This window comes from Pygocentrus nattereri, chromosome 19, assembly GCF_015220715.1.
Source record: "Pygocentrus nattereri isolate fPygNat1 chromosome 19, fPygNat1.pri, whole genome shotgun sequence".
NCBI classification, from domain to species: Eukaryota; Metazoa; Chordata; class Actinopteri; order Characiformes; family Serrasalmidae; genus Pygocentrus; species Pygocentrus nattereri.
Window position 1 is genome coordinate 30,239,676 of NC_051229.1, and position 15,063 is coordinate 30,254,738.

Below are 15,063 nucleotides of genomic sequence, written 5' to 3' on the forward strand. Positions count from 1 at the left end.
AGAGAAAAGAAGTGCGCTAACATTTAAGTCAGAACTTTGGATTTTTTTTTAAAATCTCCTAAAAAGAGTAGATTCTATCATAAATGATACTAAATACTGTCTGTATAATATGTTTAGCTAAGGCTTCAGTGTAATTTTCTTTCTTTTTGCTTTTTTTCTCCTGCTGAAAAATGAATAACTTCTACTTAATGATGATTTAAACTGGAAATTAAATAATGAAAGGGTGGTTTCTGACTTGTGCACTGTATTGTATATATATATATGACTACTCTGGTATGCACCTATATGTTTGCAAATCCTGATCTTGACTCATTGCAACTTGGCATTACTACTGTGATTTATCAGTCATACTGCTATGTTGCTTATGTGTGTGACTTATCTTTAAGCCATAGTGCATTTGAAGTCATTCAGTACTCAGTTTCAGTATTCAAGAAAAATCAGCATTTGAAAGTTGGTTGTTCATTTATGCATGTAGATGTATTTCAAAGCAGGATGTCTTCAGAGCTTTCATAATGCTTTTTGTTCAGTGGATAATTGGTTGTGCGTTTGATATTCTGTCCTAAATACTATTTCACATTTGCTGATTCGTGTACTAGTTTGCTTGCGTTAGCCTAAGAAACAAAGTTGGAATTTATCTAACCAACACTGATTAACTGCCTTAATTACCTGATTAACATGAGCTAGATAGATTGTAGCCTGAGCTGGTTAGTAGCAAATTAAAGCGCATTATGTCAGGCAAGCTAGTTTACTCATTAAATAGTGCTGAGCTTGTCTTCGGTCATCTTACCTTGAGGAGAGTAAGGCCATAGTGTTCCTAAAGACAAATGTAGGTGTGTAATTTGAAAATATTAGACAGAAAATTAGTAGCGGTAATTTCTGAAATCTTTAAACCCAAAATAAATAAATAAGCAGAATTACAGCTGGTCACCAGGAATGAATTGGATTTCATGTCAAATGAATAGACAAACTTTCTGGCACTTAACTTGCTGTTGACTTATTGCTTCAAGCAATATGAACATCCAGTTTTTCTATATATCACCAGAGCTTCTTTATGTCCTTGCAGATGACCCACAGCAGACCAGTCGAGTGCCTGTGTATATCCGTGTGCTGGATGTCAATGATAACGCCCCCACGCTGGCCTACTTGTACGATACCTTTGTGTGTGAAAATTATAAATCTGGACAGGTAAAGGCTTATTTTAATGGACTTCAACATTTTTTTTCACAGGCCACCTCGTCAATTTAGATGTGCGATGGGAAAAAATTATATCAGCGCTGCAGTTTGGCCATCAGACTGGTGTGTCGATTTAGAACAGGGGCGTTTGTTGAACACTTTGTGACCTCTATGGGACTTGCTGCCTCCGGATGGAGATAGAGATCAGTGATGAGTATTTCCCCTTCGTGGATTAGACACCGGGGCCTTTTTCTGTCATGCTTGATGAGATTATATGTCGCGGCGGATGACAGGGGCTGTCACTTATCACAGGCACTTTATAATAACTGTCCACCTCTCCTTCAGTGCTTGACTCCTATCGCCTCCCTTGCTGTCCGTCATCACACAGCTCACTGACCCACCCACTGGATGACGTCCCTCAGAACTCAGAAGAGATCTGCTATCTGCCATCCACTTTTCCACTTTTCAGTGCAGCATTACTAAATAACCGCATAAAGGAAGCGTTATACAAAAAAACCTTCATCGGAAAACTGCTAAGCCAAACTTAAGAGTTACATAGTAGCCACATACCTTTTAAGAAATAAGAGTTTAATGTAGTATGTAAACTCTGGTTAAAGTTTTAAAACATACCATTCACTTTCTGGTCCATACAGTCAACCCATTATTTATATTTTTCTTTTTTGCCTTTTGATGCCACAGAAACCAACACATTCATATATATATATATATATATATATATATATATATATATATATATATTTATATACACACACATATATGCACACACACGCACACACTCTCTCTATTTCCAAAAGTATTCACTCACCCATCCAAATCATTGAACATGTTACAACTGTCCAGGTGTTAGCCCTGTCCTTTCATGTTGAAGTTATAAGGAGTGTTTCCGCCCAGATTGCTTTTTGAATGAAGTACAATACAGGGCAGCCATCCAGGACATTTGCATATATCACTCTTAAAAGCACAATAACAAAAATTGGCAGTTTGATTGTAAGGCTTAAAGAGAGGTAGAAAATGGTAATGTAAAAATAAATGATGACTGTTTTGGGTACATAAACCTACACAAATGTCATAAATGAAGCTTAGAGAAAAAATAAAAATGTATGGCTGAAAGAATGTTATACCAATGTAACATACCATTTCGTAGTAAATCATTATGAAGAGTTTACATCTCAGTGAATATATAAAATATTCCATTTTAAAGTATTTACATAAAAATAGATTTGGTACCCACTGCATATGCTTTTCCATCCACGTTTATCAGCCTACAGGTAAGGGATGCAGGCCAGTGAACGTGAAGAGTCTGGCCGGTTGCTATGCCTGACAGGCAGAAACACGCTAAACACCAGAGGACTGCTGATTAAATTTTAGACCCAGCTTACTGCTAATGTGCCCTTGAGCAAGGCATTTAACCTCAAATTGCCCTTGCTAGCCGCACAAGACAACTCTGAGCTCAATCACTGAATTGCTCTGTACTTGCCCCCAACAGGAGCTACTGCGTTTGTATGTGTGAGCAGTAAAAGTCAAGAAAAAGACATTTTCAAGGAGAGATGCTGCAGCAAAATCTAATTTGCTAAGTTTACTTAAATGGTTTGTGGAAAACAATTGCCTTGGCATGCTTTAACACTAACATTGATATATCTGTATTTATCTCCAAGTTTAATGTTTAGCCTTTTTTTTAATAATTTGAAAATACCTGCTGTCAAAATTTAATTGCAGACAGACCGAAAGACGAGGTCCAGAATGACTTGAAAAGTCTTGGTGCATTAGCTTTCACTGACTCATTAACTTAATAATTAATATTTTTCCTTCTCTTGTTACTTTTGCATTTTAAGCTTTACAAATTAGTAATAGTACAGACAAAAATGCTAATATTGCAAACATCACATATCTACCAATTACCATTATGCCAATGTCGTTACACTAATTGATGGCCATTAACTTCAAATTAGCACTTGTCATGTTAGCATGTTTGATCAAGCTGCTCTTTCAGCGACAGCTCAGCTGAATCAAGGCAGTTGTTCTCCACAAGACATTTGACTGCACACAACTCAGAATGAACTCATTCAAGTGTTTCATATTAAAATGTTTTTGTTTCAGAAAATCCAAACCATAACAGCAGTGGATCGGGATGAACCCAAGGATGGGCACCGGTTCTTTTTCTCTCTGGCACCGGAGAGTCCGAGGGCCAACTTCTCAGTGCGAGACAATGGAGGTTAGTGGCCTCTCACAAACAATCCGGCAAAGCCAGCTTCTCAGAGTCAGCGCAGAGCCGGGTAGCAGGGCCTGGTCAGAGGCTCAGCTTTTCCGACCTTCAGCTTTTGCAGATTTACTCAAGTCTGGTGCATGCGGCACTCATTACCAAAACAAACTGAGATATAGCAGAGGTTTTGTCATGTGACCCCAGCTGAGTCTGCTGTTGAACCGGGCGCTCTTCTCTCTCCCACAGATAACACCGCCAGCATCTTTACCCGCCGAACAGGCTTCAGGCGATCACAGAAGAGTACCTACCTGGTCTCTGTGGTGATTTCTGATAGGGACATCCCCATGCAGAGCAGCACAAGCACCCTGACCATTCGCGTGTGTACATGCACCCGAGACGGCACCATGGAGTTGTGTAATGCAGAAGCGCTAAGTGGCTCGGCTGGGCTCAGCACGGGAGCGCTGGTGGCCATTCTTCTCTGCGTCCTCATCCTGCTCTGTAAGCACGTTCCTCTGTTTTGACTCCACACTCACTGACTCACCTTTAGTTTTCTACCCATATATGGCAAGAGTTTCTTCCCCAGTAAGGTGTAACATTCAGGAGGAAGGAGAGGGAACAGGTTTCAGCATTTTGAAACAGAAGCTCTCATTATGTACTAACGTACTAGTAAGGAAATACAGATAACTAAAAAATAATGTCATTATACTTGATACCTTCATGCACAAAAGTACCTTATTTAATCACAAGCCGATGAGTCAGACCCAAAATAAAAAAGGCACTTGTTTAAAAATGAGATATTCTTTTACACATATTCATCTACAGCACTTTAGCCCCATCCACTCACAGTGAGGTTATAAGAAGTGCTTTTGTCTAGACTGCTTTTTGAAAGAGGGACATTACAGGACAGTCAGTCAGAATAGAGCTCGTTTATATACACCTGTCTCAAAAGCAGTTAAAAACTGTTAAATAATCATGTAAAAAATATACTTTTTGTCTGTTTTGCATCGCTAATGTCAAAATTAGGTCACAGGAGGGAAAATTACAATCCAGGATATAGTAAAGAAAAAAAATAATATTATGATACTCAAAAAAATTTTTATGATACACAATATGTCACGATATGTTTAGGGGATGTTTAAGCATATGAGCTTTCATCAGGGGATTGGGAGTTCGATCCCCAATGATGCTACAGTCATCCATGCAGCCAAGAGGGCACAATTGGCCTTGCACTGTCTCTCTGGCTCATCACCCAACACGATGCTAGCCAACTAGCTAGTGGGTGAAATTGGACATCATTAAAATTGAGAAGAAAATTGAAAATATAGCAAAAAATAAATAAAAAACAATGAATACAAGGTTTTATATTCAATAATTTACATACTATGCTACCCCAAATTCAATAAAATAGGACAAATTACACTCACTTTATTAGGTACACCTCAGTTCAGTTGCTTGTTAACACAAATAGCTAATCAGCCAATCACACGGCCGCAACTCAATGCATTTAGGCATGTAGAGGTGGTCAAGACAACCTGCTGAAGTGCAGGCTGAGCATCAGAATGGGGAAGAAAGGGGATTTAAAGGACTTTGAACGTGGCGTGGTTATTGGTGCCAGACGGGCTGGTCTGAGTATTTCAGAAACTGCTGATCTACTGGGATTTTCACACTCAACCATCTCTAGGGTTTACAGAGAGCGGTCCGAAAAAGAGGAAATATCCAGTGAGCGGTCAGTTGTGTGGACGAAAATGCCTTGTTGATGTGAGAGGTCAGAGGAGAATGGGCAGACTGGTTCCAGATGATAGAAAGGCAACAGGAACTCAAATAACCAACCACAATCTCTGAGGAACGTTTCCAACACCTTGTTGAAAGTGTGGCATGAAGAATTAAGGCAGTTCTGAAGGCAAAAGGGGGTCCAACCTTTTACTATCAATACCTAATAAACCTAATAAAGTGGCCAGCGAGTGTGTAGTCTCTTTATAATCAAACATGCAGTTGGAGTGTGTTTTTAAGCACTGAAGATATCCACAGTCTGCTCAGAAAAGCTTATTTTGGCCTGTTGTAATGTCATTTGTCACAATAGTGATCACATGTTGCCCACCCCTGGGAAATAGACCCTTTAACAAGTTTGCCAGGTGATATTTGTCATCATTTAATCTACAGATTACAGAACTTTAATATTGGAGTTTTTCATGTGGGTCTTTTAACAATTTTTCTAATACAGTTAAATCCACATTAAAACATGATGACTGTATTCTGTAATCCACTGCTTATGTAAGACTGCAGTAGCACGAGATTGTCCTGATGCTGTGTGCTGTTGCCGTGGTAATCAAAAATCAGACCCTTCCAAGTGCTCCTGTGAGGACCACAATCAAAATTCCATTTCCTCCTTGGTCAAAGTCCACTGTATAAATAGTTTCAGGAGTCTGATCATCACACCATCTGTCTGTGTCGAGTGTTAGCACTCATCCTTCAGCTTCAGTTTGTCAGTGAAACAGTGGTTCCTTTCATTCTCTCACCTGTCTGCCTGTCAGCATGTGGTTTTGTCTGATGAAACATTAGATTAATTACTTTTCTGGTGGTCTGAAGTGTGCATGTTTGGTCTGAATGCAAAATAAACTGACAGGGGTTAAAAAAAAAAAAAAAGCCCTGACGTGCTTCAGTGGTTGAACTGATAAACGTTATGTTGTTAGCCTTTCAATTCAGGATATTTTATAATAAAGGATACATTTCTGGCCAGTTTTAATTAAACCCATCTTAAATTAATTCAGCAAAAGAGAACTATCACTTCGTATTTCAGAGCAAAATTTGAGCAATTTGTTCAAAATACTGATGTGTACATTTGCTCCAGCACTCTGGATTCTGGGCCCCATGATTCTTAGTGATATTAAATTAGCTTCATTTTATTCTTCCATATCAGAGCGGAGGCACATGATGAAAGAGGCTTTGGTTCACATGTCAGAGTCAGCTAGATCCTACCCGAGCACAGTGTGCAGCTGTTCTCCTGTGCAGGTGACACCGCATCCACCACAACGAGTGTGTTATTGCTAAAGTGCGCCACATGTGCATGAAACCGTGCCTGTTCCAGAACTGTGATAAGAGATTAAATCTACTCTTAATGGGAACCCTCTACATTTTTCTACCCTTGTTGCCTGTATTCCTTTCTTTTTGACAACACTGGTTCTCAGAGCCTTCGAATCTACATCTAGTGCTTAAGTCTTCAAATCACTGAGTGACTGCAGCTAGCTTTCAGAAAAAAAAAAGGGTTGAAAACTTGCACTGCCCAGCTCTCGAAACTGTAAATTAAGTCTCAGTGCTCGGGTAGCACATGCTTGTCAGCTCTCCATTATCTGCTCTACTCACTGTGTATTTTTCACTCTCTCTTTTCAGTGATAGTGGTGCTGTTTGCTGCCCTGAAGCGTCAGAAGAAGAAAGAGCCTCTGATCATCTCCAAAGAGGACGTGAGGGACAATGTGGTCAGCTATAATGACGAAGGAGGTGGGGAGGAGGACACGCAGGCCTTCGACATCGGGGCGCTGCGCCACCCAGAGGCCATGGAGGAGAGCAACAAGCTGAGACGAGACATCCTGCCCTCAGAACCACTATACCCTCCGCCCCCTCTGCGGCGGGCCACTGCCGCATCGGCTCGGGACAACGCAGACGTGCGGGACTTCATCAACCAGCGGGTGCAGGAGCATGACGGCAGCCCAACAGCGCCACCTTACGACTCGCTGGCCACCTACGCCTATGAGGGCAACGGCTCGGTGGCCGAATCTCTGAGCTCGCTGGGCTCAGCCTCGTCTGAAGGGGCGCAGGACTACAACTACCTCAGCGAGTGGGGGCCCCGATTCCGCAAATTAGCTGACATGTACGGGGGCGAGGAAAGCGACTGGGACTGCTAACAGACACCACGCCGTCTGGACCCACGCAAACCAGCTGCCTCTGAGGTGGTGTACACAGCTGGAGTTATTTACGAAGTGCCCTTCTCCTTTCCACCCAACTCCGTCCAGCAGACAGTCAAATACCCCATGGGGCCTGTTTGCTGACTGTTCTCTCTCTGCAAGGCAGATGCATTAAGACAGCACAGACGGAGCTGGAAATGACACGCAAGTCTACGCAGACTTTACTTCTGCATATTACTAACTCTTTGGAATGAAGGTTATCAAGACGAGGCATATTTTCGGATTATCCCGGGTTTCTTTTTCGAAATATGTTTACGCTTCTTGGCCACATTGCTTTTCGTATCGCTGCAAAATGTACTTTCGGGAAAATGCGCACTATCTGTTTCAGACTTCCTTCCTGAGATAAACTGCCATTTGCAGCGTATCAGCAGGAGCACTGAGCATCCGCATAACTTGAAAAGCTTTTTTTTTTTTTTTTGAAGCCAGCACTGTATGAACCACAAACTGGAGAGCCAGGACCAAAACCTTCTCACCAACTTCTCCATGAATGTGTTTGGAACTAAAGTAAAAGCAACTCGGTCTACTCTCCACTAGGCTGGCGTGTGAAAGGCAGCTCGTTATAAAATGGTATATTGACAGGTGTTAGTGACTGAGATCACTGTTTAGTCGTTTACCGTCAAACCTATGTATATTTTTTGACTTTTCTTCATGTATTACGAACCACATTAATCTATCGCCGCGCTCAAAGCAGACAAAGCAGCGGAAACCGAAGGGGAAGTGTTTAATGATTGGCACGGGTTTTCATCATCCACTGAAAAAAATGCCAGAAGCTTTCAATTATCTACTCTGTCATAGGCACTAAATGTGGTTTACTTGGATTTATGCTGCATTTTGGCACACGTTTGCCTGAACTTAGCACTACTCCACATGTATTTTCTCCCAAGAGAAACATATTTACAGTTACCTAATGACTTAAACTAAACATTCCATACATTTACCACTCTACAAACATATGTGTGTGGAATATGTCAACATCAGATGCAGAATGTTCAGCCAAAAAAAAGGAGAAGAAAAAAGTTTAGAGATGAATATCAGTGCATATTGTTTACACTCATTTACCAAACATAAGGTCAAAAGCTATAAGCTGTATTCATACCCCTACTTTCTAATAATATAATTTTCCTCTGATGTTCTGCTCTCAAAAAGAAACTATCAGCAGCCTTTGTAAGTAATAAAAATACAGATGATTCATTCCCTCAGTACATGCTAATCACGGCAGTCCGATGTTGAAGTGTGACTGGGATGTTAAAATAAATCATCGCCTGCTATTTTGCCCTCTGTGCCAGCCACAAAATGAGTCTGGAATTACATTCACCACCTCAGTTATCAAAGGGATGAAAAGAGGTTATTTTTAAAATATATATATGATTGAACTGGGCTCCAAGCAGTAGAAGGGCAGGTAGCAGGTAAATGTTTGTGTTTTCAGTGCACGCAGCATACAGATTCCACAGCCAATAATATTCCTGTGCTTTGTCGGTGATATACTGTTTAAAATAAAGAAATGAATAAATAAAAAGAAGGAAAAAAACCGACGCTAACTGTTGTACAAACGTGGTCCTATGAAACAGTGCATTGTTGAAGTGATTTGGGAGAGTAGAAGATGTCCATGTACTACTTTGCTTTAAATCCTGTGACATTTTGTACCAAATATTTATATTACACGACTAATATTCTTGAGACATGTACGTCCGATAGTATCGTTTTAAATGTGGAGGTGTGAAACTTTCAAAGTAAACTCGTTCCAGTTCGTATGATGTACAGATGGATGACTTTCATTACAATAAATGTTCTCTTTTACAGAAAGCCTGAGATGAGCAAGTTCATTTTTGTCTGATTCTGAAATCAGGTTTCAGTGAAATTGTGGATATTTAAGGCGTGGAAATGTCTAGAGCTAGAATTATACAGTACTGTGAGAAAGTCAGAGATCACCTTTCAGATTTCATTTCCAAAACCATTTTAAAAAAGCAGGAAAAAACACATAACCTCAGCAGCTGTATATAATACAACGTTTTCCATATTTATAGCTTCCGTTGTTTTCAGGAGGCTTGCTTTCCTCTGCCCACTTCACTCTGATAGGCTGCACCCAGATGCCTAGGTTTGATCATTAACAGAAAGCGAATGAGAGACCAGAAAAGAGCAAAAATGTATTGAAATATTTGCTAATAATATATAAGTTATGTCATTAAAACCTTTGAAACGTGAAGCCATTTGAATAACACTTAGGAAATCAGTCTGTGCTGAAACATTTGTTTACCAGGCCAAATGCTGGCTTGTCATGCATTTGCCAGCTGTATTTGTTATGAAAAGAATTATTAGCGATGTTTTTTCATTAACTTGTAGCAGAAACATAAATAAAAAGCTGAATAAATGTTACGCAATAGCTCAACTAAGCAATAATAGAAATAACACAAACACTTCTTTCATTCAGATATTAAATGAAACCTGTCTTACAGCTGAATTCCTTTCTGCATAATTCAGTAGTTGACATGTAAACAGAGTCACTCAGAGTGGCTTGGTATGAAAATGTCTGTTCTAGAGGAACTTATTACCTCTGATTTCCTTACAGTGGTGGTGATAGGAACTGTGGTAACACTTTATTTGAAGGCTACCTACATAAGGGCTTTATGACGCATTCATAAGCACTGAATAATATGTTTATGAAGCACTACTTGAACATTTATTAAGTGCTAATGTCGGTTCTCGCAACCTGACATAAGATGTTTTATGAAATAAATGACATTGTACTGACATAATAAGAATAAACGTTGAACATATTTACAGCACTAAACATATTTAAACCCTATACATAATTGCATCAATCACCTTATCTATGCCATGGAGGGAAGAGGGGGTGGTTTCCAGGCATATTTAACCTGATATCAGTACAATGACGTCTTAAGAATGCTGACATATATAGTTATGTATAGTGTTTTAAATGTTTAGTGCTGTAAATATGTTCAACGTTTATTCATATTATGTCAGTACAATGTAATATATTTCATAAAACATCTTATGTCAGGTTGTGAGAACCGACATAAGCACTTAATAAATGTTCAAGTAGTGCTTCATAAACACATTATTCAGTGCTTATGAATGCGTCATGAAGTCCTTATGTAGGTAGCCTTCAAATAAAGTGTTACCAGAACTGTAGCCACTGTAGCGACTACAATGCAAATAAAGCCATTTTATTTCCTTGCAAAAATGACCAGTGATGCTCGCAGGTATACAGAGATGTTATATGTAATGTTGATGATGGTAAAACAAGAGAAACAAGTGAGTTTTCTTCAGGGACTATTTTGCCTTACCACACCCTATGTCTGCACGTACCGCTCCACCTTGAATGCAACAAAATCTTGTTTCAAAACTCGTAAATCAGCGTTACAGGCAGCACATTTAAGATAAACCATTTAAGATAAAAACTTTCTCGTGAAGGATTTTTCGAGGCTTCGGATGTCTGGTCCCTATTACCACCACTTTGATCAATTCTGACTTTAGTTCTGCAGAAATACTGCAAATTGTGTTAATATAGCGGAGTTGCAGCCATAATCGACAGCACTACACCTCTAACACTTTCTATGATTGTCACGTTTGTAAGCGTCTTTAAACACATTTATAACATGCTATAATGCACTCATAAGTCATAAATATAAAAATGACACATTACAATGCATTACACTTTATAGCTATGTTTTTTATACATTATGAGTTGTTGATATAATGCATTATAAGTAGTGTTATTAACATGTTATACTGTCAGAGCCAAATTAGTCAGTCCCAGCTTGGAGAGTGTGAAGTGAAGACAAATAGAAAGTTTATTTATACCCTGAGATTTCCAGTGTTTTATTCCGCAGTGCTGGTGCTGTTAGAGCTGCATCTTCAGGGCTTCAGTCCTGAATATCCAGATGTTCCAAACAGGCCATCCAGCCTAGAATCATTGCTACAAAGTGCTTTTCTAAACCAGCGCCTCACTTTAAACACTACATTACATCACAGCAAACCAAGTAGCCAGTAGCCCCTCACCTGAACATCACACTGAGCATGAAGATACTGTGAATGCCTGGAGAGGTGAGATAGTAGATATTTCAATCACTTGTTATAATGTCAACTGCTAGAACCCTTCACTCTCTAACACAACACTACACTACAGTGCAACACTGATCATTTCTGCTGGCATTCTATTGGATATGCAGTGTTAAGTCAGTGCCAGGCTAACGGTGGTGCACATTAACAGTGGTGTACATTGACTTTCCCACATTGGGTGAAACACTGACGGCAGCTCTGGTTTAAACTCTGATATTTGAAGCCTGTAATGAGCTTTACTGTGTTTTAGTGTTTCAGTAAATCCTTCAGTAAATACTTCAACTTGAAGCCTCAGTCTTAACACTGGAGGAGGCTTTAGTCCAGTACACTTCATTTTACTTAGAGAGGACAAATACAGCTTATGAGCTCTTATAATTTGTTATGAACCGTACTTATAATGTCTTATACTAACAATTCATAATGCATAATAAGCATGACTATAAAGTGTATTTTTATAAATATAGCCATGTTTATGATGCCTTATGAACGCGTTATAACATGTTATGAATGTGTTTGTAGGTGCTTACAAACATGACAGTCATAGAAAGTGTTATCACTACACCCTTAGTACTCAGTCAGTGTTAATTTAGTTTAGAAAAATACAACAACTGCAAAAAGTCGCAGCAAGTTTTGTTCATTCTCACAACCCCAGCTCATCAGACCGGTTTGCAAGGATGATTCATTTTCCTTTGGCCGTAACACGATTTAAACAGTGAGCCGTGGTGTATCGCTTAAAAACGGCTTAAATTTATAAAGACTGTCTGCGTCAACCTGCTATCATTCCTCGATATGACCGAGACATGATTGCTGTGGCTTGATTTCTATGGTTGTGATTGGAAGTCTTGCCCTGGCTTGTGCCTGTCACAGGATGTCAGCTAATTAGGCCAATCTATAATTGAGATCTCAGGGCTTGCTACTGGATTTGAGGCACGGGGAAAAGGGGATTCGGTTTTAAATTGATTGGGGATCAGCTGTCACGAGGCAGATGGTGACATTTCACACAACGCCCATTTTAACTCAATCACCCCGACACCCCGAGCACAGAGCAAATATGCACGCTGGCGCTGTGGCCTCATCTGATCCCTCGCCTGGCTGTCTGTACAAATGCATTAAGGGCTTAATTTTAATGCATCCTGCCAGTTGAACTTGTACTCCATTGTGGTGCTCAGGGCCCTTGAACCCCAATGGCCTCCTTTTGAATGCGCAACAGTAACACTGAATGAAGTTTCACTAGAGTGCCCCTAGTGGAGGCCGCAAAATCTGCTATACGGGCAAAAGTATGGGGACACCCGATCCTAATTATTGTGTTCAAATCTTTCGGACACACCTATTGCTAACGGGTGTATAAAATCAAACACATAGCCTTGCAGTCTCCCAAGAACCAGGTTTCAGGAGCTTCATGAAACGGGTTTCCATGGCGCAAAAAGATTTAAGATCACTACGCACAATGCCGACTGGTGGTTGGAGTGGTGGACGTGTTCTCTGTAGTCTGTCTATTATGGAGAAATCTGGGTTTGGTAGATGACAGGAGAACCTACAGACATGCATAGTGCCAACAGTAAAGTTTGGTGGATGATCTGGGGCTGTGTTTCAGGGTTTGAGTTCAGCCCCTTCGTTCTACTGAACACAATAGTAATGCCAGTACATACAAAGACCTTTTAGACAACCAAATGCTTAAGGACCTTCCCTGTTCCAGCATGACTGTGCTCCTGTGCACAAAGTGAGCAACATAAGGACATGGTTTGAAGAGTTTGGTGTGGAGGAGGTCCAGTGGCCTGCACCGAGTCCTGAGCTCAACCCCTCTGAACACATTTGGGAAAAGAGGTTGTGAGCCAGGCCTTCTCGTCCAACATCATTGCCTGACCCCACATATGTTCTTTTGACTTGGCGCATATTCCACACAGACACACTCACAAATCTTGTGCAAAGCCTTCCTAGAAGAGGCTATTATAGCTGCAAAGAGGAGGCCAAATCCATATTAATGTTCATGGCTTTGCAACAGAATGTCGAACGAACCCAGTTAGATATGATGGCTGGGTGTCCACTCATGTTTGGCCATACAATCCACGTGTTCTCACACAACCCAATCGCGTGTTGAAATTTGAAATGCAGGTAAAATAATGTTCGCTTTGAACTTTGCTCAACGCCCCCTCCTGACGTCTACGGATCACGAGAGCATATCAAATCTAATTCTGCCAGCGAACGGGTGAACTCCAGAGACAAGATTATCCACGCTGTATGGTCATGAGAGTGTGGCGACCACAGAGCAATAGCTAAAAAATGTCTCTGTGGTTAATCCCTGTGATGCTAAGCTGATTGAAGGTTAGTTGTACTCTGGGCCTCAGTAATAAGTGAGTGAGGGAATGAAGCTGCAGCGCCGGGTTCTATGACTCTGGCACTGGAGGACTGCAGCATTGAGCAATTTTGTGCTCTCCATGCTCCAGCACACCTGATTCAGCTTCTGCAGCTAACTGTCAATCCCCTTTAATGAATAGAATCAGGTGTAGAATAGCAAAGGAAACATGAATTTGGGGTCCATTTCTCAAAAGCACTACAATATCAACCATTTTCAAGAGTGTTTAAAGTGAAACTATCTCTGCCATCTAGCAATGATGGGTGTGCTACAAGGCTAACTGGGAAAAAAAGCCTTTTGCAGGACGTTGCTATCTGGAGGATGGAGTTGGTATGTAGAAAGGTGATAAAGAAAGGCTTGGGTTAAAAGGCTTTTGTTGTTGGCGGAAAGAGGTGGGACCATTGCATGTGATTGCTTCATCTTATTATTGCACTTTCCCAGTGATTATGATCTAGTTAGACGTACTGCTCCATGCAATCAATGTATTTCATCCCAAAGGTGTTCACTGGGGTGGAGGTCAGGGTTCTGCGTAGGCCACTAGAGTTCCTCCACACCAAACTCATCTAATCATGTGTTTATGGACCTCACTGCAGCATTAGCTTTGTATGCTGTGGCATTAACATTATGTTTCACTGGAACTACCAAACCCTGAAAAACAGCCCAAGCCCATTATACCTCCTCCACCAAACTTTACTGTTGGCAGTATGCTTCCAGTAGGTAGGTTTCTCCTGGCACCTACTAAACCCAGATTTGTTCATCACATTGGCAGATAGCAGAGCACGATTCATCACTCCAGAGAACATGTTTCCACTGCTCTAGAGTCCAGTGATGGCATGCTTTACACTACTTCAACTGACACTTGGCATTGCACATCACTGTCATCTTAGGCTTGTATGCAGCAGCTTGATCACGAACACCCATGTCACAAGCTCTTTGAGCAACAGGATACTTCAAATAAAAAGGACATGTTACATTAAGTTGCCACGTAGAGTAGGCCTCCAGCGTCATATAGACATACAGTTATGTGCAAAAGTTTGGGCACCGCAGTTATGATGTTTTCTCGGTTTTCTAAAAATAAAAAAAAATAAAAAAATTAACACAACTTCCTGCCATTTGAATGCATGGTTGCTGTTTGTTTGCTGAATATAACATATTGGACAATAAAACATAAAATGTTATCTGTGCAAAAGATATGGCACATTTTATATTCTAATATAGGATGTTTTAACATATTTTAACTTAAAGAAAATTACCTTGTCACAAGAGGGGATTTACAA

General features: G+C 40.4%; 1 protein-coding gene across 1 annotated transcript in view; it reads left to right on the forward strand.

Annotated features, from left to right (window-relative positions):
• Positions 1-9,156, forward strand: part of cdh6 (cadherin 6) — a 29,843-nt gene extending 20,687 nt beyond the window's left edge. Inside the window, exons 9-12 of the mRNA XM_017705978.2 lie at positions 1,064-1,185; positions 3,292-3,406; positions 3,641-3,892; positions 6,782-9,156. Of these exons, the coding sequence (XP_017561467.1) occupies positions 1,064-1,185; positions 3,292-3,406; positions 3,641-3,892; positions 6,782-7,293 (1,001 nt within the window). The 3' untranslated portion in view covers positions 7,294-9,156. The remainder of the gene's footprint in view (positions 1-1,063; positions 1,186-3,291; positions 3,407-3,640; positions 3,893-6,781) is intronic.
• The last annotated feature ends 5,907 nt before the right edge of the window (positions 9,157-15,063 follow it).